This window comes from Poecilia reticulata, linkage group LG13, assembly GCF_000633615.1.
Source record: "Poecilia reticulata strain Guanapo linkage group LG13, Guppy_female_1.0+MT, whole genome shotgun sequence".
Taxonomy (NCBI): domain Eukaryota; kingdom Metazoa; phylum Chordata; class Actinopteri; order Cyprinodontiformes; family Poeciliidae; genus Poecilia; species Poecilia reticulata.
Window position 1 is genome coordinate 1415712 of NC_024343.1, and position 26570 is coordinate 1442281.

At 39.5% G+C, this 26570-nt stretch overlaps 1 protein-coding gene across 2 annotated transcripts in view; it reads right to left on the reverse strand.

The window, feature by feature from the left end:
- Positions 1–26570, reverse strand: part of nectin3a (nectin cell adhesion molecule 3a) — a 61801-nt gene that overhangs the window by 16398 nt on the left and 18833 nt on the right. Inside the window, exons 2-3 of one of the 2 annotated variants that reach the window (XM_008424881.2) lie at positions 10129–10476; positions 2951–3250 (exon numbers count right to left, since the gene is read on the reverse strand). In XM_008424881.2, the coding sequence (XP_008423103.1) occupies positions 2951–3250; positions 10129–10476 (648 nt within the window). Of the gene's footprint in view, positions 1–2950; positions 3251–10128; positions 10480–26570 lie in introns of both variants that reach the window. The other variant, XM_008424880.2, reaches the window with a different exon arrangement.

Here is a 26570-nt window from a genome sequence, read left to right on the forward strand (position 1 = left end):
ATATATATATATGCAATGTTTCATTAATGGATATTTCTTCTTGACCGTTGCTAGAATTTCAAAGCTCAATTAACATCTGAACTATGACCCCAAATCCCAGAGAGGTTCAACAGGAGGCTTCATGGATGCAGACCAAAGAGCAGAAAGAGAAGGAGGAAGTTCAAACCATGTCTTCCCTCAATCACAATGGGTGAGGATCATATGGACTCCAACGTCTCTCTGCCCAGCTTTCTAGCCAGACGGACAGACAGAGGGTGTTTTCACTCTTGACAGCCTGGTAGACTTGGTTCGATTGGGGACCAAAATTACAACTTATTTTACATTTTCATCTGCTGCAGTTGGCTTTCAAACAGCACTGAGTCAAATGAACCAAAACCTTTGAGAAATCGCAAAGGTCTGCCTCGCCTGTGGTGGCGCTGCACCAAGAACCAATGAGGAAAACAACACAAAAACTTCTGAAGCGCTGAGTGTAACTTGCTTCTTTGCGAAATGTGAACAAATGGAGTGGCGTCAGATTTGAGCAGTTGTAGGATTTCTCATTTGGTTTTGGCAAAATACCACAAATCATTTCTCCTGCTAGCGCTAGCAACTTTTTGGTTGAATTAACTGGAATGTCCTGAGCTATGCTACACTTGCTGCTTTTGGAGCAGTCTCTGGTGCGCTTGGTGTTCACATAAACATTCAAATCGCACCACAGTTCTTTTTAACTGAACAGAGACCAAATACATGTGGATGTGGATCCACATCAGACTTTGATGACACATTCACACCTTCTCAAATAAACCGGACTTTCTAGGCAAATGGACTGAAGTTTGATTAAAGCGGACCAATAAGAGCTGATGTGACAAACCTACAGATATAAATAGGAGTGTCATAAGCAAAAGAGGTGTAAACTAATGGTGTCATTAAACACATGTTGCCGTGGAATATCATCTCTGCTGTTCGGAAATTGAGCTGCTTGCATGTCATAAAAGTCAGGAGCAACAGTCTTCAATCAGAGTTATCATCAGAGTATGAGCAAGACTGATACTGGAGATTCTTCCTGCCCACAGAATCTTCATCTGCAAGAACCCTTCAGAGATACTTGGAAGATATGAGTCATGACATTTACATTTCCCTTTGGTATAAATAAAGTACATTTGAATTGAACAGAATTGAATCATGTCTTGTACTTAATCAAATTATTTTTCTAGCGACAGAAGACTAAAACTTCACAGTTAGTCTCTGTAATTCAAGCAGCCAGGTGACAAATGAGCTTTTCCAGAAGGAACAAAGCATGTATTGTAATCACAGGATGGTAACAGGCCACAGCATCTGCCGGTTAAATCAAGCTGGGAGAGCAAACAAATGAGCGTTCGTTGATGGAAACTTAGGAAACAGCAGAGTCAGTCAGCAGATCCAGCCTGCCACATAATAACCTAGACCTGCACCGTCACCGGGAAGAAATAACTGAAGCGCAACGCACGGCACTGTAATAAAACATGGGAAACAGTGACACAGATATCTAATTTTTCCTTTTGATTTCTCTAGAGAGCAGACGAAGGAACTGTTTGCATTCCAGGCGAAGATGTCACTACTTGCCGCGTCCACTGAACCTATTCCACACAGTTCAAAATTGTGCTTCTTTTGCACTTAAAACCCCTTGCCTCTGCACTTGACATGATTTATTGAACTAGAGAGCCTCTTTCTTCCTGCATTAACCTTGGTTTCCGTGTGTCTCCATCCGCTGCGCCCGGCAGCCTCTTGCTACTTGTGTTGCTCTAAAGGCTTGATCAATATTTCATAAAACACCTTCATTAGTCTCCACTCACACAGAACAAACAGACTAACAGTCTGCTTGTTAAGGAAGCATGGGGCACCTTCGCAATTCTGACTTTAATTTCATCAAAATTACTTCAAATCCATACTTTAGCTGACGCTTTCAGTTTATTTTTAGTTGACACTATTGCTTTCTTACAAAAATAAAGGGGATTGTTGTAACTATTGTTGCAGGGAGCCATTAAACCGTTTCTGACATTAAGATTTTAAACAGTTTTAAAACTTAACTCGTACATTTTCAATCATAATCTTATAGTTTGAAGTTCTTCTGATGAGACGGCGGAGAACGTCCCAGAGAAACTGAAGCTTTTTTGGGGTGAATGCAGCTTAGCGAAACACAATGCTGCCCCTCCCCCACATGTTGCTCTCCACTACCAGTCAGCTGAACGAAAAAAGACCCAGATATATTTTTCTTCAAGACAAAACAAATGGAGAAATTCAACTGTACTGAAAGTATTTCCCATTTTGAAAAACCCAGAGAGTCAGAGCGCTCGACTGACAAATGTTTCTAAACATTTAGATTTGGATGTTTTTCAGATACAATGAATGTTGGGATGCAGTTGCCACTAAACACACCTTGTACTAACTTGTACCGTGTGATTTTCAGTAATGTTATAACTATTGTTACATATATGTTGTTTGTGGTTCTGGTTTTGTCTCTTTCTGCAGGCATGGAGGCAAACTTCTAGTTTGCCTCCATGTTGACTTGTGTTCTCTCTATTCTTCCTCCTCTCCTGCACTCCCATTTCCTTTAAACCTTTTCCCCACCTGTCTCACTTTCCTTTCTCCTTTCATTTTTGTCTCTGTGTCCATTACATTTAAAATAAAGTCAAGACTATATCTAATAAAGTTTCATATATCAAATGGAGCATCGACTGTGTTAATTGTATTTTACTCTACTTTTTAATTCAAGGAACGTTACAGATATCAAAAAAATCTTCTTGCCAAGTTTTGTGGCATGTAGCAAATAGATGACATTTTGGTAATTCTCACTAAGATAATACAATAAAAGACTATGAAAAAAAAAGTCTTTATATTCAGTGTATCTAAATTTCTGATTTCAACTGTATCAAAAGAAAATTATGATTTTTCTCAGATAGAACTATGTGAATTGTCTTAATTCAGCACTTACATTGCACATTTAGCTTGTAACGTATGCGGAACTCTGTCTGCAGCGTCGGGTGGCGCACCACGCAGGTGAGCATCTTTCCCTGGGCGTAGCTCTGGGGCTTCCACATGTAGTTGACGCGCACAGTGGTGGTGCCGTTGACTTCCTCCTGAGTTTGCTTCTCAGATCGCCCGTACAGCTCGGCCTCCCAGAACACCTCAGCGGCGGGCCGCCCGCGCTCCGCGATGCAGGTGGCCACCAGCGTCTCGTCCCCGCCGTCAAGAAGAGCCGCGGGGCCTGCAGACACGTACACCTTGGGCTCCACTGTTTACAGGAGGAGAAAACAACAACAGCAAAAAAAAAAACTACATAAATGATGAAACAATTATTAGAGATCTTCTCATGTTCATTTATGAATTAGTAATGTCCGGTCACCTTAGTGTACTTAACTGCTAAAACAGAAAACATCAATTTCCGTCTTTCACCCAGAGTGCACACATTCAAAATGGACAAACAGTTCTACACATCATCTACATTAAGATGGAGAGTTTGTCATTGTGGACTGAACAGTGGTGCAGTTGCTAGCACTTGCAGCAAGAAGTAGACCTGTCACAATAAATTTTGCTGGGCCATAAATTATCCCAGAAATGACGGCAATAAACGATAATATTGTCGTTTTGAGAGCATTGTTAATTAATAGCATAAAAATGGCATAATAATACAAGTACACACTCTCAAAGATCAATAAACTGATCTCTAAAGAGAATTTAATTCTGGAATGGGAAGACATTTTAAATGTTCAAAATAAATAAACAAACCAAAAACAAATAAAATGGATTATAAAGTCTCTGAAAGCAAACCTGCCCTTCAAAATATATTAATCATAAGGCTGAGAAACRGGAAAAGAGGGAATGCTGCCAATTAGGACTTTGGTGAAAAAAAGTGTAAACTTACTACTGTGTACTGTTTCTTTTTTATTGTGATCTATAGCTGAGACACATAACTAGCTGGTTTCGGTGAAGTCCATAACTGTCAGAGGTTTGCATAAGATTTAAAGGAGAGAAAAAATCTGAGGTTCTGAGGTCAATATTCCACATTCTTTCCAGCTCAAAATTCCAATGCTCATTAATTTTAAAAACTATAAATACTATCAAGTAAATAGTAATATTTGACACATTATTTTATTTTTCCTTGCTTATGCTTATTGTCATATTCAGTAAATTAGAATACACGTTACAATGAGTCTCATTTGTCAGATTAAAATTACCTTTCTAAAATAAAATCCTGTAGAGATACCTTTCATTAAGCCCACATTTCTGTTTTTAAAAAGAGTCTTTTCTATTGGCGGGATTTCAAATGTCATCTTTTTTTATTTGCTGTAAGTGAAAAATCAAAAATAATTAACAGAAATAAAGGCTTTCATCCACTTTACGGCTGGACAATCTGGATGAAAAAAGTATTACGATATAAGCATTTCATATCGATCGATATTGATAGTTGTAGATTAGATTTTTTGTTTTAAACATCAGAAATATTCAAAATATTTAAAAACTGGTGGCATGAACTTTCCTGTTTTTTCCTTTATTTTAAGCGGTCATGAGGCTTGGTGGAGAAACCTGAAACAGCTTCTGCGCAAGTTACTCAGCAAGTTGAGCTCAGTAACCAAAGATCGAGTCAGTTCAAGGTAGAGCAGCTAAAGCCTTTCCTCTGCCTACATTTATACTCTACATATTGACTATTCTATCAGGCATATTATCTATTGGTATTGATCATGTGTCTTTTGTGAATTATATTGCTATTGATTTGTTGTCCAGCCCTACTCCATCTGTGTATAATTAACTTTAAAACCTGGTAACTTAAACAATTAGTTAATAAAAATTCTGATTCTTTCTAAAATTAAACATCGAAAGTATTTCATTATAGAAAAGAAACCATTTTGGACTCCTGGGCTTGTTTTCTAAATGTGTTTGTACCATAATTAATTTATCAGGCTTTTGTGTTGATTTAGTCGTCATAACTAAAAACATAAAATGTTTACTTGATTGTAGCGGATTTTTTTAAGGAAAGTACTTTGTTAGATAAATATTTGTATCAAAAATGATACATTTGGCATTAAAGGAATAACCTACATAATGTGTTTCACTCAGTGATAAAGCTCCTGAAATCAAAAGGCTTTCCAATAATATTCTAATTATTCAGTGGGACTATAAAGGCAATTATTAAATTACGACTTCATATTTTTCCAGACTGCGCAGGGGCTCTGCTCTGTGCTGTTTATTTTCGACTACGCATAACACAATAGTCGCCCTCCCTCTGACTATTTCTGCGCTGGGACGATGTTACACCATTTCTCTGAGAATGACTTGACAAGCAGGTCTATGTAGGAGGAACGTGAACAGAATTATGCAATCGCGCTCCCTTTTGTGCAAAGAGCGAACTCGTCTGAACCATGCTCTGGACAGAAAGAATGAGAAGAAAAATAAAAACAACATACCACACACTGTCAGCACTGACAGTCGGGAGAGTTAAGGACAAAAAGGAGACGAGAGAAGAAAACGTTTACTGGAGGGGAACCGAATAAACAACAGGCCCGGCTAAAAGCTCTGGTTTATTTCGTCTGCATCGTGTTGCAGTACACCACCTCCTCTTTTGCTGCTTGCTAAATCCTACAAGCTGTTGGATTAAAAATCTCCCATCTTGCTCCTTATCATTAGCCAAGAAGGAGGTGCAGCAGCAAATTCGGAACAAGAAAAAAAAACAAAACAACTGTTACCCCGCTTTCCGTCTTTTCCAAAAAGGGCGGGGATGCTGACCTCCTGGCTCCGCCCTCACATTCTTCACTCACTTCTCTCTGTCCCTCCTTGCAGCCCTCTGACCTTTAAAACAGGAGCTGCTCTATGCTGGCAGGCCAGCCAGCTGAAACATCAGAATAACCAAATTAGACGGACGTGTTCATTTTGGGGAGTGGCGAAGGGAACCCTCTGGATGAGTGGAAAAGTGTTGGGTGGGAAAAGGAAAATAATTTCCTTTCAGCAATATGCCTACAACGACTCTTTTCGATTCACACACAACATCTGAACCCGTTGCGAAACTGCGCTTTTAAAAAAAAAGTAAGAGTGAAAAAGAAGCAAAACGGTAGAAAAGTATTTATGGTATGTAAGAAAAAGCAAACAAACAAACAAAAAACAACTTGCGATGCTATAACAAAGCAGCAACCTTTTGCTTGCGACATTTTGACTCGGGGGAAATCCAGAATTCTGTTAAGGCAGATCTGAAAGTACTTTATTGCAAGCAAATTATACGACATTTAGCTCATTTTGAGCTGACTTAAAACCTCCATTTAAAAACTGAGTAAAGAGTCCAATCATGAAGAGGGCAAAGGACAGAGCGCTTTGGGACGAAAATAGGTTCTCGGCGCATACACGACTTGCAAAAACGCAGCGGTATTTTCCTTATCTGTAAAATCCACTTTCTAAACCTAATTGCATCCTTGTTTTGTTTTCAAGTAACTGAGCAGCTCAGTAGATTTCCATTGACCTACCAGTAGTTAAAAACAAAGGGGTCATTGTAGCTTATTCACTTAGGGTAATATTTTCCTTCCTTCTGCTTACACGAGAGGGGTTTCGCCGACTAAACCGTTACCTAAATATTTTTGTCCTTTCCTGTTGTCGACTAGAGGAGAAAAGAAAACCCAAGCCAGAAGAGCTAATGTATGGGTAAATATTTGTGTTTCTCTCTCGTGACATTGCTCATATTGAAGATGTTTTGCATGGAGAGTGTGACTTCTGAAATGAAGCCAATATCCACTGCACCTGTTAAACATTACAACGCGTGCCGTGACTTTCGTCCATTACTTAGGGGCTTGGCTGTTCCATGTTGTTACTGTAGTTAATTTGAAAGGAATGAAAATGCAGCCGTGTGCTTTTCATGATCCTCAAAATATAAACAGGAATCAAACACGGAATCGCAGTAGGGGAAAATATAAAAGCAATGGGTAGAAAAGGAAGTAAATACAACACACATGGCATAAATCAAGTATCGAAGGGTACGTTAGCGGTCAAGGGCTTTAACAGTCCTTTTCTATGTTCATGGTCGTATTTAGGAGGTTTCCTTCGTTCTTTATTTCATTTTAAAGTAGATTCAAAAAGTTGCAATTCGTTTGACTTATCTGAATTAGTGGTAGTGGGCATGGAGATGTAGCTAATGAAAATAAGATGTGGGAGAAATTTATTACACTTTTATGAAATTAATACATGGTTTTCAATGTTTTTACTCATTAAAGTCAGAAATTTCTGGAATGCATTTGTGTTTGGGTCATAGTTCAATTAGATATCCCTTCAATATTGCTTTAAATACTTCAATGTTGATTTAGTAGAAAGTAGCATGCAACCAGTTCACTGGATGACAAATAAATAACCATGTATTTTTTGTTTTTCCTGCCTGTATAAACTGTCGTGGTTGTATTCATTACTTTAACGGTGCATACGTCAGCATTTTGGAGAAGTAAAATATCTGAAAGTAAAAGAGTAGCACAGCAACGCTTGTGTCAAATTAAAACATGACAGTACGGTATTAAAGTTGACATAGCGTGAAAAATTGTAGAAAGTGAGATAGTTCACATCATTTATGAACCATCATTTTTAAGCATATTTGAACGATACTGCTGTTCTGACCCACACCCCTCACCAGAAGGTGGTGGAACTGCATACCTCTCTGCCAACCGCCAGTAAACTCAAGAAGAAGACGACTTCACTTTTGAGTGTTTGGTGGCCACACTGACAGGTATCCGATGGGTTCCTGGTGTCTAAGAAAAGGCACTAGCTGCTCAGCTAGCTAATCAACATTGCTGCCGTCCAATTCCCATCTTTGTCCAACAAACAGAAAGTGTGGGAAATGTAGGAAGGGGAATGATTTACTATAAAAAAGCACGCGGATCTCGTTGCTCACCGTGTTGTGAACCCTCTGACTAGTGGGATGCAATCAATTTACCTGAATCCATACTGAATTGGAAAAAAATGGATTGCAATAGATTGATGAATTGATATTTTTATAGCAACCTTTGTTTCTGGTCAGAGATCCGACATTGGATTTAGGCCTGAACTTTCTAGGCTGTTCTAATATATGAATACGCCTTGATCTAAAACATTCCACTGTAGCTCCAGCCGTATGTTTGGCGTTGTTGTCACACTGGAATGTGAAACTATATCCCACTTTGTGAGTATTTTGCAGCATCTAACAGGTTTTCTTCTGTGTTTAGCTCCATCCATCTTCCAACTTGATTTACTCTACAGCTAAAAACACAGAAGTGCTGCTCTCTGCTTACTATTTAAAGTGTGATTAACCCTGAATCAACCTATCTTTTGTTGATAGACTGTCTAAATAGGTTACTTGGGGTTCTATCTTTATGTTTCTGTGTGAATTTTGACGTTTTCGTCTAAATTGGTTTATTTCTGCATTATTTTTTGCCTGACCCCATCTCAGTGTTGGCCTCCTGAGGTGAACTGAGCAGCTGTTTTAAACGGTACAGGTTTACATCACACAGCCCCAAACAGTTTCTCTTTAAGTGACTTCTGAACTGTTTGAACCAGGTTTTATTTAAGCTATCAAAGAGTGAATACATATGCACATCATACAATTCAGATTTTCATTTGGTACAAATAATCTTGCAAGGCACTGCTGCTGCTGTATCACACAGCTGCAGAGGAATTATGAGCTTCATTATAATGAAAAGAGGAATTTTAAACATACACGTCAAAACAAACACGAAGGACATAAAAAGGGCGCTTGGGAATATAAACTTACTGCATTTAACTCTTCAAACTGTGATGCTTCAAYGTCTGAGAAAATTACCCAGTGGGGTAACCTAATTCCCACACGCTGCATATCAGACTGAAAAGGACACATGCTTCCTCTGTAATCACACCCTAATTACATCTGAATTGTAAAGAAGGTATGTGTTTGGGTATGTGTGTACATTTTTCGCTATGAGCACAAAAAAAAAATTAAACAGCCTGAGAATCTGCTCAGAGAAGACAGCAAGGTGTAATTGAGCTCCTCGAGGTTTCAGACACTGCGGCTGTTGCAGCAATACTTAATGTGCCGCTCATTAAACATCAGAGTCTCCTCCTGTCTCTGGAGGAGGACAAGAAGCTGCAGCCAATAGCGCAATCTCCTACTCTTGACACCGAGTCACATTTAGAGCTTAAAGCATATGCTGAGTGTCGAGAAAGAAAAGAAGATTAAAAAATGAGTATTCCACACAGAAATATGAGGACACTGCAGTTTAACATTTAATTAGAAGGAGTTCGACAATAGGATTCTTGGGAAATGTGGTCATTCAGTTCAAATACATTCATACTCCAAATGACTGTATGTTTATATGGTTATGAATTTGTTATTTCCAACAAAGGGGAGCAAGTATTTAGTAAAATTAAAAGCGCAAAGTGAACTGATAAGAGCTTTGTTACCTTGGCATATATATTAAAGCCAAGTTTTCTTCAAAAACAAAAACAAACAGCCTGAAACTACCTTTTTTTAGTCACTGCAAAACATGGTTTTGCTCATTTTAAAAGTGACAAAATGATTTTAAGATGAAAACTATCTTTAGGAGGTGCACAGTTTCTTTTTAAAATCGCTTCTCATCATTGTTTCAGTTGAAAATCAACAATTCAGATCACACGTGAATGTTAAAAATGTTTAAAAAAGAAAAATAAAAGTCAGAAAAGAGCAAATGGTTTTTTTCCCCTTCCCAAATCTAATTTTCATCCAAGTTGGTAAAATGTAACTGAATGTTATGAGACTCATTTTGTATCACACCCTGCAATTAACTTGTTGCTGTGTCTGATTCAGATTCACTCTGAAGTTCCTGCATTCTGTTCTAAGGGCAGCAGGTCAGACACACCAAAACATTTAAAATAGTGTTTTCAGGCAGCAGTGACATAAGTTTTTGAATGATTCAAATTTGAGACATTTGAGGACAGACAAGATGTGCTTCTCTCAGCTGCAGATTCTTAAGAACAACTGAGCATTCTATGGAGGCAGCGGTTAGGGAGCGGTTCATTTCTCCAGAAAAAACCCTTAGCGGTCTGTCAAGCTTTGTTCTACCACAAACAAACTGCTGTACTGTGAACTGCTCTGTACATTTTTTATATTAAAAATAAAATAACCCAGATGAATTAGCCAACAGTAGGCTTCTACGTTACCTGAAACGTTAACAAAGGTCGACGCTTGCGTGTTGCCCAGAGGAAAAGTCGCCACTTTGCAGGTGTATGACCCAATATCAGCAAAACCAACTTCTTCAATGATGATAGTGGCGTCCCGTATCGACGGGGAAACAAACGAGATGCGCTTGCCATATTCCGGGGCATAAGAGGTTCCGTACTCGGGGTTGAACACTGCCAAGGTGATGGTACCCGACGGAAGACGGCGTTCCCAGGAGATTTGCGTCAGACTCAGGTTGGGCTCCACCAGGATCCTGCAGCCAAGCGTGATGTTCTTTCCCAACACTGCGTTCACTTTGTCAGGGACGACCACCTGGTTACTGCTTACACCTGCTGAATTAAAAAGACACAAAAAAGGAAGTTCCGATGTTATTGTCGCAGCAGAAATTAAACAGGAAAGTTGTCTGTCACGGTTTGTTAATGAAGTGGGAAAACAGATGTCAAGGAGAGGATCAACATCCAACAAAAGTTGCCTTGCCAAGAAGAATGCTTCCCTATTTACTGATGAACTCAACATTGCATAGTGAGATGCACGTTGGGCCCTAATAATTACATTTTGTTATTTTCCTACTTTAGTTTTATTTTGTTCCCAAATTCAACTTTTTCCATTAAAATTGTTCTAAATTCCATTTTTATTCATATTTATTATCCCAAAAAGTATGTAGTTATGGTGTGAATGAAGAAAAAAAAGAGAACATATCAACAGACAGACTGCTCTGGTTCAACAAAACAAAACACACAGCAGGTTTAAAAGACATTAAACTGTTTCCCCATCATTTTTTTTAGCAGTTGTAGGATTTCGCCTTTTTCCTTGGCAAAAGACTATAAGCCTTTTCTGCCTGTATTGCTAGACTCAGGCTGTGTTGACCCAGAATGTCCTGCGTGTAGTTTGCTTCCTGCTTTCAGCGCGGTCTTTGGTCCTCTTGCATCCACATATGCATTCAAATTCAATGCACAAGCCGAGTCTGCGTAACTAGGTAATGGCTGGTACAGGAGCTGCAGCGGCCAAAGTACCGCTGTATATCTCTAAAATTCCATGTTTTATTGTGTTTTCCTCATCGCTGAGATCCAGGGTTCCTAATACTGTATGACTTTCACATCAAGTTAAAATTCACAGAAGCTGCATTCTACAAAAACAAGTTAACTTTCAGCATTTCTGGAGAGATCATCTATGCTAAAACTACGAAGAAAGACACACTAGCTTACCCTCATATAAGCTAGTGCCAAGGATTTTTAGTTTGATTTGCCTTCCCTCGTTAGAAGTAACTTCTGTGTTTAATGCGTGGCTTTCTTTCCTAATGTAAGACGAAGCAGATTTCTTGTGCGTGACTGTGGGTTCTGCTCTGCCTCTGAAGCTGCACACTTTCACCACGGGGCACTCAGACTGCTCCTCTTGCTAATTGTCAGAGAACCTTATTAACTAGCAGGTACAATTTTCTGGACAGAGATGAAACAAGGGAAGCAATAGATTAACTTTATTCCTGCTTTTTTATGAGCCCACTAATTTGACTCTGAGCCCACCCCATAGCTTTTGTTGTCTTGTTTTGAGACACATAAAACAGGCTTTGAACATTAAAGACCATGTTAGTCCTGTAGAGAGAAACAAATGGAGAATGTGACAATGAATGTGGTTCGAATCGAACAAAGAGTACCAAGTGGAGGTGCACCGATTGCGTTTTTTATGCCAATCACCGATGTTAAATTTCCAATTTTCACTCTACTGTGGAAACAGTGGTATTAACTGAACCACCATGCATCCCGAATAACCAAACTGTGTCCATCAAATTCATCAGAATGCTTTTTTTTTGGTTTATTTTCTATGATATAAAACAGCAAACCTGAAAACGTGGTATTATGAAAAGTTTAAGAACAATAGCTGTTGCAATCAACATGTAGGTATTATTTTAGCAGCAGCAGTAGGAATAATTGTTTTCTGTGTAAGTGACAGCAATTAGTTTTTGGTGTACATTTTTGGACTGTGATGTGTTCATTTGAGTGAAGTGAGGGTTTCCCACTCTGTACATAGGTTTTGCAGACTGACCTGAGTTCCAGTTTTAAACATTTATCTGCAAATACATTCAAAGTAAAATGATGATCCTGACTTTCATGCCCAACCAGGCATGTCACGACAACAAATTCTGCTGGTCGATAAACTGTCCCAGTAATTAATGCGATAAACAATAATATAGTTGTTTTGAGAAGTAATATATTGACGATGGCATAATTATACAAGTTCGCCATCTCAAAGACTAATAAGCTTTAATTTTGTAAAGAATATTAAACAATGGACATGGAATATACTTTACATATCCAAAAAAACACATAAACCAAAAATAATGAATAAAACTGAAATAAAAACTATGCACAAGAGAAGCCATAAATAAAATGGAATATGAAATCACTATAAACTTAAAAAAAAGACAACAGCAACTAATCATCAGAATGGACATTAACGATCTCGTTTTAATTTATCATATGATTAATTGATTCATTGCGACAGGCTTATGTCCAAGGACTGCACTGAAAATGCATTTTGGTTTTTGGCTTGATGGCTGGTTCTTTTCTGTGAGCAGCATTTTCTCTTTGTGGATGTGTAGGTTTTCCTCCCACGGTCAAAAGACACACATACACAAAATCACACACAGTCAGGTCAATTACTGTGATCCTAAGGTGTTGTCTATCAGTTTTACGTCAACCCTGTGATGGACTGTAAACCGGAGTGCACGCTGCCTTTTGGCCAGTGTCAGCTTGAACAGCAGCCATCCAGCTGTAGGAGGTGAAATCAGACTGAAGTTTGTAGTAAAAAAAAAAAAAAAAAAAAGGAAGGAAGGAAGGAATAAACTTAAAGTCACAAAATAAAACCTTGCAGGATTTGAAAACGTCTTAAATGGTTCTCATAAAGACCACTTGGAAGTCTGTTGTGTCTAATTGGTCAACAAGAGAGATCACAGCTTTTGAAAATCTGTTTTGGAGTAAGACCTACTTGAACTCTCTTCTGCTTTATGAATTAAATCAAAACTGTTTCTGATTTGATAATCCACATGTTGACAGATGTGCTATGTGGTTGTAGCAGAACAAACAAACACTTCCAGCTCGGTGGTGGTATGGGCCGTATCTTGGAAAACTAACCTGAAATAAATCCTAAATTACAGGTTGAGGCAGCTGCTGGGACAAAAAAAGCCATCTCAGTCTGTTTTCTTTTCACTTTTTCTGAGAATGACTCATTGATAGAATCACATATGCTTATTTTTTAAGAGGCAATAATTTACAACACTGTACCCTACTGAGCAGCAGAGTAGACCATTCTTAAACCTTCATAATAAATGTTTTCTTTTATTAGAAAAAAAATCCCAAAACGGTAAAATATTACTCTGAGCTGATTTTATTTGAAATATTCCAACGTTAAATCTCGGCTTCCCCGACACGGCTAAACTAAACTAAATTTGGGAGCCGTAAATTTCCACTTTGTACACCGTCAAAGATGTGTATGGGGTAAAACTTATAAAAGTGGTCCACTAGCGGGTATTTCAAGTCTTTGGCATGAATATGAGTGGTAAACCACAGCAATGCTATCATGGTTTGTGAGCAATATAGCCAAGGAGGCTGACGCTCCCTGAGCTCCATTACGTCCCCTGTAATTTTAGTGATTATGCTCACACTCACACACACACACATATAAATGGAGTATTTCTCTCTCTCCCAAAATAAGAAATAAGTGTGTGACCATCTGTGCAAAAGTAGGACCCTCTGTTTGAATAGCTGCTCAAGCTTCAGCATGTGGAGGATTGCGAAGGGTAGTTTTATTCTCTTGTCCTGAGTATTATCTGCATGCTAACAACATATATGCACTGATAACACTCTTTTCACTTCTGGATAGAGGTTCAGTATTGGCCGATACATATCCGATTTGATACAGAAAAACAGTGCTGAATTGACTTTAAACTTTTCTTTTTTTATAAAAACAGACATAAATGTACTGAATTATATTTTTTGATAACTTTTTGCTAGTACAAACGTAGTCAAACATGTAAAAACAACCCAAGTTTTATTTGTTCAATCAGTGCAACAGCAAATGTAAAATAAATAAAGAAACTGGAACTGACAAAAACAATAGGTGACTACCTTGGTCAAACACAAAAATAAACTGCAACAAACCTTCTTTCAAATGGTTTAGGAAGTGCAATTACGAATTCTATTAAATAATGTAAAATAAATAAATAAGCATGGCATCACTCAGCATAGACACAAAGCATAGACTTAGGCTGCGTTCACACTGCAGCTTAAAGTGACCCAATCCCGATTTTTTGTCAAATCGGATTTTTTTCTGTGGCCGTTCACACTTCCAAATATATGCAACCTGTACGTGTTCTGCAGTGTGAGCAGGCAAACGACCTGAAAGTGTCCCACGTGCATAGTAGAGGGCACAATAACATCAGAGTTCTCAGTGTTTTGCCAACCGCCATAAAAAGAAGAAGTGTTCAGTGTTTGCGGAAGTAAACATGGAGGCCAACGGTGGAGCATAGCTTACACATTTGAGGTTGTTGACTGACCGGAGCAGCATATTAACAACTTAATCCTCATTATAGTCCACCATGGTTGTAGTTTTTCTTCCCGTTTGCACGTATTAGGACACAGAATAGTGACATTTGTCGAGTATCTGTGATGTTCAGGTTGGATGAATGCAACCTGGGCGTTGGGTCACATTTGAATCGGATACGTATCCGTCACGCAAGTGGCCTGCGTCACATTCGAAAAGAACCCGTCGTGTTTTTTAGACTGTCATGAAAAGATCAAATACAAGTCGCATTACGTCAAAAAATTTGGAATTGGGTCACTTCAGGCTGCGGTGTAAACGATGCTTTAGACTGAATAGATCTGCCTTTATGGACCAGGCACACTATCACCAATACAACATCTAAAATAATTTTTCAATATCGGATCAGGTACAGATATTAATATCAGATCAGAGCATCTGCAGTTAACATTATGTTTTTTGCTTTCAATGAATAGTGGTCAGGCTCTGCACGTTAGCGCTCCGAAAAAGTATTCACACCTATTGGATTTTGTAAGGCTTTGTAACTTGATGAATATATAAACTTTTATGTATTTTACAATGAAGAGTAACACAAAGTAGCTCATAACTGAATAGCTCACAGAATAGACTTTAAAATACTGTTGTTAGTTTATAAATCACTGAACGGTTTAGCACCACAATACATTAAAGATCTGTTATTGCTGTACCAACCRTCTAGAMSCCTCAGATCTTCTGGTTCTGGTCTGCTCTGCATCCCCAGAACCAGAACCAAACGAGGAGAAGCAGCATTCAGTTTCTATGCACCACAGATTTGGAACAAACTGTAAAGCAGCTGAAACACTGGGTGCCTTTAAATCTCAACTTAAAACCCACCTGTTTAGAGTTGCTTATGGCTAAATTAGGGTTAGACTGTGAGTTTTGATGTCATCAATGTTTTTAATGTTTTTATCTTTACTTTTTCAATGTCACATGCTGTTTTTATTTTAATTATATAAAGCACTTTGAAATGTCTTGCTGCTGAAATGTGCTAAACAAATAAAATGTGATTGATTGATTGAAAAATTATAATTATAATTTAAGAACAACAGTCTGAAAAGCATGGTATGTATTTGCCCTGTCTACTCGTTAAATAAAAGTTGATGAACATCACAGACCTTGATCTTCTAATCAATGTCAGATGTCCCAGGAACAGATAAGGAACATTTAAAAATTGTTAGATTGTAGAACAATATCAAATTGTCACCTTCCGAAACAATGGCTTAAGTCATTTTTGCCAAAACATTTTTAAGGGGGGGGGGAGGAAACCTTTGGCAAAAAAACCTGACTTAGGGCATTAGTTTAAGAAGGTAAATTAGTAAATCTAATTGAAATCTCATTAAAGAGTATGACTCAAGTGCTATTCTACCAAGACATGACCACCAAAGCATTGGCTGCAAAGAGCCACAGTTTATGTGTGAGAATCTGCTGACAAGTCAATATTTGGTCGTGCATTTCACGACTAAACATTGTGTAATGCTATATGCCACATAGGGGCCAAGGCAAATGTGTGGAAGACCCGACAGAAACTTTTCACTGGACATCAACCACAATGCACCGTCTCCTTGGTGACTCATGCTGTCATGTTGGGCAAATATTTTTGTACAGAGCTGATGGGAAGATGGATGGAGCTAAATAAAGGGTAATACTGAAAGAAAACTTCACAAGACTTCAGAGTGGGACAGAGAATCAGTTTTGTCCCATAAACAAACATTAGTTTAGGTGTATTAGAATGGCTCAGTCAAAGTCTAGGCTTAAATCTAATTAAGAAAATCAGAGGAAAGACTTGAAAATTGCTTAGCTTGAACTGCATTGCAAAGAAGAATGAGTAAAAGTCTTCTGAATATGAAAACTATAGCTGCAATTGCAGCAAAAGTTAGTTCTATAACGCACACATTAAAGTGTTTATAGCAAAAAGTTCTGAACATCTCTTGACATTAACCCTCCAGTTCACATACATTTAATGGACTAATGACAATTCCAAAAAACTACATTAAGATCGTAACGTGACAAAACGTGCAAGACATGAATAGTTCTGCTACGAACTGCACTAAGGCTGTGAACACATTTCCCTCAGAAAAATAAACCAGTCTTGCCTTATTTGTCATCCACTTGCACAGACATTTGGAAAAGTCACTTTGGATTATAACATTTCACCACAATAGTTTAGACACGAATAAACGTCTATTCCCTGCATTTGATTCATGACCTGGTCTAAAAAAAAAAAAAAAAAAGACCTGTTGGTGCTATAATCTGTTTTCCAGTGCATGTGTTGCTCTCTGTTTGCATTGCTTCTGTCATAGTCACCAGGGTGCATTGCAGTGAGGGGAGTCAGGGGCCGTCGAGGTCAGAGCATTTTCTACCTCATGGTCATCTGAGCTGACACAACAACTGTTTGCTGTCACACTATTTGTTCAACTTTGTTATTTTAGTTGAAAAAAAAAGGCAAAGCTTTGAAACAATGCCAACAGCTGTACAGCCATAAAGATTTACAATGTGTCTATAACAAGACAGATGGATAAAAATGTTTGCTCGAGTAGTAAAGCGTCATGTTTGGCATGCGCGACATCGCACTGATGCCTGCGGACACGTGTCCTGAGACCAGGCTTGTCCGTAGCGTGCCCTGCATAGTGAAGCTACCTGACACGCCGCTCCAACTGCTCACCGTACGACGAGAGGCGCTGGTTTCGGTGTGTCGGCTTTCGAGGCCTGTCAAAGCGCAAGGAGAAACTAAACTCCATGCGTGCTATGCCCTGTTTGTTTAACAGTAAAGCATTGGGAAGTAAAGAGACCAAGGAAAAGGGACTCCACCCTTTACCATTAGTTGAGGCGGTAGACAGATGGCCGCTGCATGGGATACCTTCAGCCAGGAGGAGAGTTGGAGGGGGGGAAACTTGGCCGCAAGAACACAGTCGGGCCTCATAAACTAGAGCACTGTGACATATTATCTAAAATACTGCAGGCAAATGAAATCTAAGCAGCATGCTAAACAAAGCTGTCATTTAGTTTCATCAGAGGAATAGGCATACCACTGAGGTACAGTTCACAAGTGTCACTGGATTTATTACTAGTGATCCATCTTGTCGAGTAAACACAAAAGTTCAGATCTTTATAAACAAGAAAAAAAAAAAAAAGGATTTTGACAGTTGACACGTTTGATGTTGGGTTATGATGAAAAAGAAGAGCCATAACCTGAAAAATCTATCATGACTAATAAGAAATTGGCTGGACTTTTACCCTCTCTTCGGCGAGAAACCCGAGGAAAGAATGAACTCATGGGCAGGAAATGCTTGCTCTTTGAAGAAAATGCTTCATATTTGTTTCTTTTCCTTCTGACATCACTAATTGCGACAAGCTGCTCGACAGACACGAGGGGTAAAATCAAAACCTTCCTTTTTGCCTGGCAACCGGCTCAAACATTTTCCCCTTTGGCCCGTTTGACGAGCCAAAAAAAATCTCCACCTACCGAGACCTGACCCGGCTCCAGCCCTGACCTCCCCAGGAGAGGGGCCGTCTTCTGGCCGATGCGAAGACCCGCGGAGCATGTCAGGACCGCGAGAGACGCCGGGGGAYGAGAGTGGGGATTCACAGGGATTCACTCACAAGCAGTTAACAAAACACACAATATGTCATGTTCATGTAGACAAACTCCATGCATAGATTATCATGTCAAACAGCACTCACAAGGGACTAATCTAAAGACCTCACAGGAGAAGAATGCAGACATGAGATCGTTGCAAGAGAGAGTGTGGTTTTAGGACCAAAAGCAAAAGGAAACTGAGTTGAGTAAAGAATGGATAAGGACAAAAAAAAAGAAGCAAGAACTAGGTCAGGTATGGACAAAGTACGGAAACAAATTGACAGGAAGATAACGGAGCAACACGCAGAGCTACGCAAGGACCAAAAAATGTGCCTGGCCTGGCCGATCATTTCTACACATGTACAGAAATAAATACAATATGCTGGAAGGCCTTGCCGATTTGAGGAGAAATGAGATCACAATCTTCTGTTTCTGCAACTTATTGTGATGTTAAATGACACAAGTTGTTTACGAGATGATTTAAATCGGTTTATCTGGAAAGAGTTTTTGGGACATTACTGTAAGTCGTAGTCTGAAGGCTTTGAATGATGAAGCAGCTTTTCCAAAAGTTAGGTCTGAAACAAATGTTTTTCTAATGCACCCAAGTCTGGGGAAGAAGCCCCAGACTTGGGTGCACATGAAGACTATTAATGGTGCCTTTCCAGGGAGTGAAGCCGTTTCTCAGTATTTTTTACAAACTAAAATCTCTGTCTCTTCAACCCATTTGCTTTAATGGCAGATTTCAAGTTTCTGTTTTAGACACTGATGCTTAAGAGAAGAATTCAGGCCCTGTCCGCACGGAGAGGATTTCAGGAGTATCAGCAAAAGTCTTGTGTTGTTTACCCATACAGCTTTGACTTTTTGGGAAACGAGAAGCGAACCCGGTTTTGAAACTGGGTTCCAGAATGTATTAATTTCAGAACACCATTTTCATGCTGAATTTCCATATAATGAAAGAAAGGAAGAGAGAAAGGAAAGAAAATAGAAAGGATGTATCATAAGAATGGAAGAACAGAAGGAAGGAAAGACACAAAAAGAACAAAAAAGGTAAAAGAAAGGACATGGAGAAGGGTAAAGTGAAAGACGGAAAGACAAGGGGGAAGAAGTAAAGGCCAAAGTAAGAAAGGACATGACAAAGGAAAGAAAGAAGGAAGGACATAAAGGAGACATGGATGAGGAAAGGAAAACATTTCAACAAGGTGTAGAGATTAAAAACTGTAAAAAACATAAATATTTTCTGTATTTTTCTCTTTTGATGATGTTGTAACTCCATGTCTCTCTGTCCTGCGTGTGTCTCACTCTGACAATAACCAAACATGGCGCTGTTTGTTGTTTTTGTGTCATTCTCTGGCAGTGTTACAGCACCACCAATTTGCCCAGCATACCTACTACATCATTCGCTGTAGCGCCTTAACCTGTTGTGTAGACGTACATATTTTTTATTGTTTACAAAAGTTTACTGTGCTCGTCTCCATGCATACGGGGCCTCAATTGTGACATTGTGTCTCTTTGTTCCACCCAGTCTCCTGTAAAGATCTATTGTTACTCAGCTTGAACATCTTGAACCAGCAGAGGACTACATCCACTGTTAGCCTAAAGCAGAGAAGCACCAAAGAGAGATAAAAATGTTCCTTGATTGGTTTGATAAGTGATCTATTGGTGAAATAATGAAATATGTGACTCCCCCATTAAATGAATCAGAAGTAGAGTGCCATTATATTCAGTCTGAAGCTGCAGAAACTTTGCATATACTTCTAACTTTTTGAGATTAATAAATGTAGATAGACAGAAAAGACAAATATAAGCTCTGATGGATAAATGGGATTAATCTTGCAATTCCTTCACCTTAGGTTCTACAGTCTAGGAAAATACATACTGAATTGGCAGGTCAAACTTCAAAGAAAGCCAGAAATCACTTTCAGCTAAGAAATTGTGATTGATGTATCTATAGTCCTTGTTACACTGTCTTTACACAGCACAGCAAGAAACAAGAAAGGAAAAACATTCCTACCTGAGACAAGCTTTGTAAAAAAAGAAAAAAAAAAGAAAAAAGATTTACTCAACTCTCCTTTTTCCAACACATTTGAATGTTTTCTTGGTTTTGGAATTAAGTAAAAAAAAGCATACATGTAGTGTGCTTCTTAAAAACATTACTCAGGGAGGGTTACAATAGTTGTTCAATAAAACATTTTTATGTTATAGTCCTTAACATAAAAATGTCTGTGGCATTGGTTAGCCTCCCTTACATCAATACTGTTAGCAATCAAATCCTAAATTTGCTATAAAAAAGTGAAAAGAGAAAGCTGACATTTTGTATGAATATTCTGCATATTTTTGAACAAAAACAGAATCAATTATTTATAAAACACTGGGCATTTCTATTCAAACTGAAAGTTCTGTGTTGTATAGGATAACATTTCTTAAGTCTTAACATTGAAAATACATTAAGCTTTCACTGCATTATCTCATCAGTGCCTTTAAGTATGAGTGGGTGCTTTAGTGATGTGCTGACTCAGCTTAATAAGTGAACTTCCAGCATGTCAACTGTGTAGTATGGATTACTTTACAAGTAATGCTTGAAGGTTAACATGGTTAAGTACAGCTCTGCTGCTAAACCTTAATCAACTATAAACTATGGAATCAACAAACAATGCAACAAAAACTGGAATCGGTTTCGTCTTGGCAGATTCCGTAGCTTCACAATAATGCCTACTTATTGTGAAGGGCTAACTTTTGTCCCGAGTTAGCCCTTCCGACAATCGTAAGGACGCCCCGATTATCGGGTTGGCTCTAAAGATAATATTATGAGACATTAATGCTGTGCATGATGTGATAAGAGTGACCTAATCCGCTCAGAAAGACGTCGGGACTGCTCCGATCTAAAATTGGGGATATTTAACATGTTGGATTACTTTGGCCAGATATTGCAGTGTGCGTGGTGTTCCTTGAGGATAAATGAGAACACAGCTTGTTGGATGTGACTTGTAGCCAATCAGAAAGTGAAAAAGGAAGACACAGCAGACAAAATAACTTCCATGGCAACCAAAAATGTTCAGGGTTTCCCTCAGTGTATTATCAGTCTGGTGGGCCACCTGACTTTACTTGCGCCCCCATCAGGCTAAGCATGGATTGTTTTATTTATTATAGGCTTTTTGTACGCTAGTACCAGTGATAGCAAAGATGGGTTAAAAATTTCTTTTGGTGACACAACTGGAAGAGCAATGGCAAAATAGTATAGCCAGTATGTGAACACATAGCGAGACTGAGGTTTCACTATGTGCTACTGCTACTTCTGGTGGGCGCCGGAAGACCCATAATCGTTTTCCCTTTCGAAGATAACAGCGACAGCCCCATTAAGCCAGAAGATTAATCAGCAGAGATCCAGGGGGGAATCAGGTCCTTCCGGTGACTTTGGGAGTCCAACATCATTGGAAGTCGAGCAGGAAACAACTCCAACTGCTGGCTTTGAGATTACCTCCTCAGTGGAAGTCGTGGAAGAGACAAGCCAACACATCATTGATTGCACAAAGCAGGTAGAGGATCTTAAAACAGAATTGCAGAGTAAGATTTTTGATCTCCAGGAGGAAAGAGACCGAAGGATTTCATATAAGGCTGAAGTCAAATCACAGCAGGAGGAGATTCAAAAACTGCAAAAAATGTTGGAAAAAGAACGTCACATGGAAATCAAACGTGAACATGGAAGAAACGTGCCAGAGATTAAAGATGTATCAAAGGTTTCTTGCTCTTCCAAAGTTACAGTCGACAAGAGCATTCTTCAACAGCTGGAGTACTTCAAGAGGGAGGCTGAAAAATATGCCTCCCGCAATAAAGGTCTGATAGAAGTAATGGTTGAAGAATACAGAGTGAGACTCAAATATGAGGAGCAGTTCAAAAGTCATCCTGCATAGCCTGGCTAGGCCTTTGTGCCGACCCACACCCGAGTGGCACTAACATAGGACACAATGGGTTACCTAGGTTTTGCTTAAACTGGTAAAATTTATCAAAAATTTATTGATGAATTGGTCTCTCTAAATTATCCTAAGGTGTGAATATGTGCACGCAAGAATAAGTGTGTTAGATGATGGATGGATGAATAYTTGTTAAAAGTGTCTGACAGTAGAATATGAAACAGAGAATGAAATGCATCTGGCTCTGCTACTGACCAGAAACAACCAATCATTTTTGGCTCTGATTGGTTTCTAATGCATTGAATGTGTTTCAGCACATTCAACACATAAGACTACTAAGACTACTAAGCCCCTTTCGTTCTGCTCTGGACCCGGGTCGGCCCGGCTTCAAAGCCGGGCCGACCATTTCGGCATTAGCACTCCAGCCCGGTACCGCCCGGCTCCCTGGAATCCCGAGAGCTGCGGTTCCAATCGGGCCGGCCAGACCGGGCCAGTTTGGAGTTAGTTGTTGATTGGTTCATTGGCTGTGGGGGTGGGACAAAGATCAGATCTCTGGATCAGAGGAGCACTAGACTTTCTCTATGTCATTTCAATATGCTGCATCAATAAATTCCCATCATAATCTATTCTTACCCTACACTGCGATTACAATCGCCTCTTCAGCCAAAGATTTTAATGGTAAATGTAAATAACATTTCTCCAATGAACAGATCAGAAGTCGGCTAGGCTGTGAACGAGGGGATTTCCGCATTTCGCGTCGCTCCAGCCGGGAAATCCTGCCTGCCGCAGCGGTAGTTCTGCTGTCGGCCAGTCCAGCACAGAGACAACATTCAGATGAGATTTTTTTCTTTGTTAAACGTAAAGCTGAGGTAAATGTTTCCCTCAGCTTCCACGCTCATGAGAACATACAGTAAAAGCGGGATGGGAGACCCAAGAAGAAAACTGTTCTGCAGACGCTGTGGAGATTGCCTCTGTAGCTTTAGCAAAGGGTCGATTTACGTGACGTTGCAATGCAATCCTGCTCAATGCAAAACGACCAGGGCCATAACACCAATGGGACTGGGTCGAACCGAGCTGGGCCGGGCCAGACCGGACCCTGCAGTGCAAAAAGGACTCTAGTGTACTGCAGCTAGGCAATTGGCAGAAAAACAACCTAACCTAATCGTCATTATTTATAGAATGATTTAGAAAACAAAATGCTGCACAGGTTTGTCAAAACTATTTCGACCCATACTAGAACTTTGATTTGATTTCCCTTCATTTTAGTCGCTGCGATTTTGCCTAACCCACACATTTTCCCTAACCTTAATTTGCATATCTTACCTCTAAATGTTATCCCTGATCCAAAGCAATGAGTCCATCATATTAGGACCAGGCTTTGGTCCTAATATGATGGACATAATATAACACTGGACATATAATGGTGCGTTCACACCAAATGCATTTTAAGGGTCAGGGGCGTCTGGTTTGAATTCAAAGTCTATGTGAACTTTTTTTTCTTTGTTCAAGTAATTTCTGTAAACTGTATTGGCCTGAAGAATCCACAAGGACTAAACATTGTTTAGCTGATGCTAAATTGTAATATGTTAAGTGTGGAAAAGTGTGGTACATTTTTGTTGGAAAATCAATAAAGTTCAAGTCAAAGTCTATGTGGAGTCGCGTCAAGGGCTATTGCGGTGCGATTCGAGCGTCTAGCGCAGTGCGATTTGAACCGTTGGAGTGTTTGACACATCTAGCGCATCCAACACTCCCCATAGACTTTGAATATAAACCAGACTAGAATGACGCTCAAAACGTGTTTGATGTGAATGCACGATTAGAATGTTCAGTTCCACTAGTAACAATGACATCAGCAGTGATGACCTCACTCTTTAATGCATTAAATGAATCTCTCTTGAGCAGAGGTCTCAATCTCGCGGCCCGCGGGCCAATTGTGGCTCGTGGCCCCCCACCGTGGTATGAAGGTATAATATTAGCATGGTGAGCGGACCTCTGAAGGAAGTCCCGCCCGCCGTTACTTGTCATGGCTGACATTCGGTGCTAGGCTAAGCTAAACTGACTTCACACTTGTAACAATAGTGTGGCGGATGATGGAACACAGTCCGCTACCAGTTGCCCTTCCCTACAGTCGCCATTCCGGTAATTTCTACCATTAACAAATCTCACGATCAAACGCAGAGAAAGGCGACTGCTACAGGGCTGTTCGTCATCCGCCACATTGTTGTGACAAATAGAAGCAGTAATGACGTCACGCGTCGAGACGTTCTCCATACGTTGCTAGCTGGCTAAAGACTTCTATAAAACGTAGCACAAGAGTGACGCCAAGTGGAATAAACTTCACACTGCAGCCTAAAGTGACCCAATTCCGATTTTTTTTTTTTGACGTAATGCGACCTGTATCTGATCTTTTCATGACAGTCTGAACAGCACAAGTCAGATTCTTTTCGAATGCGACCCATGTACAATACGTATGAAATTCAAATGCGACCTAACGTCCAAGCCGCATTCGTCTGAACTGAACGTCACTGATACTTAAATTCTGCATCCTGATACGCGTAAGTGACGGACTACAATGAGGATTAAGTTGTTAATATGCTGCTCCGGTTGGACAGCAACTTCAAATGTGCAAGCTATGCTCCACCATTAGACTCCATGTTTACTTCTGCAAACACTAAGCACTTCTTCTTTAATGGCGGTTGGAAGAATACTGAGAACGTTTATGCTATCGAACCTTCTACTGCGCATGCGGGACACTTTCAGGTCGTTTGCCCGTTCAGACTGCAGAACACATACAGATCGCATATGTGTGGCAGTGTGAACTGCCCGGCAAAGAAAATCCGATTTGACAAAAAATCGGAATTGGGTCACTTCAGGCTGCAGTGTGAACGCACCCTAAATTTTGTCACACCCTCATCATGTCTTTGTCAAAGCCAAAGCCTGCAGTTCATGTATTGGAGAAATAATTAAATGTTGATGACATTTGAGAATATTTTTTAAATGCGGCCCCCAGCCTCACCCAGACTCTGCCTCCAGCGGCCCCCGGGTAAATTGAGTTTGAGACCCCTGCTTGAGTGTAGCATGCAGACTGTTTTTTCAGACCTGTTCCTGTTTCAGACTTATAAGTCTGAAACAGTTATGAATCTTCTACAGGAGCATTGTTAAAATTATTTGAAGGCACATAATTAGTCCAGTACAGGTTCACATTCTCAGGTGAGAGAGACTCATCTGGTATTAAAGTAAATTTTTTGGTACTGAAATTACACCAAAGATAAATTAATTTAAATCAAAGCATGTCATGTGTTCATGTACTCCATCTTAAGTCCAGAGCATACTAGTTTTTAGTTGCTTTTGCTCCCACTAGATGATGTGCATATAAGATATAACATATTCAGAGATGCAGTGAGTTTATAGCAGTTGTTCGAATTATCTAATTGTCTGTTGATTTGCAGCAATCTACGTTAATAGCAGATATAGAGGGCCCCAAAATAAAATTCCGCTTTGTCCCCATGGAGGTTTGGGCCAGCGGCCCTGATGCCAACATCTCCACAAAACATATTAAAGATTGTGATTGTGGCATGTGTTTCATATACCAGGACTGGTGTCAGTGTAACAGATGTTGATTTACCTGTAAAAAGTATAGAATAGGTAGGAGTGATGAAGCAGAAACAAATCTGTGCTTCACTAATCCTCCTGGAATCTGTTCTTTTAAACATTTATTAAACATTTCCAAACAGCGCCAGATCTGATCTTTCTTCAAAATAATCATTGTGTCCATGTTATTTTCTTTTTCTTTCTAGACAACTTATTTCATTCTAGATATGTGTCGGATATGGGTCACATTCGAAAAAGAATCCGACCTGTGCTATTCACACTGCCATGAAAAGATCGGATACAGGTCGCATTACATAAAAAAAAATCTGAATTGGGTCACTTTAGGCTGCAGTGTGAACGCACCCTTACTGCCACTGTTTTGTGTCAGTTAGACTTTTTTTTTTAGTTAAATTTGGCTCGTTTTTTGTTAAGTATGTCGCCACAGTTACTCGAAATGCCAACAAAAGTAAAAGCTCCCCTCAGAGGATCGAGCCGCACGTGTTGATACATATACATTGTAAGGGKGCATGAAGCAGTACGAGCCACATTAACGGTAGTAGGAAGTGGCAGTTATTTTGAGGTGTAGAACAATAAGTGCCAGCCATGCATTGCATGGGAAGCAGTGACTGACTTGCACTGCCTCAATTAAACAACTGAAGCGCAACTAGTCTTTAGGTATTGTTAATGTCTTCCAATAACATACAACTACCGACATTTTCAAATTTCCTGTCAACTTTAAACATTTTCTAACTCAAAAAGCTATTGGATGACTGTC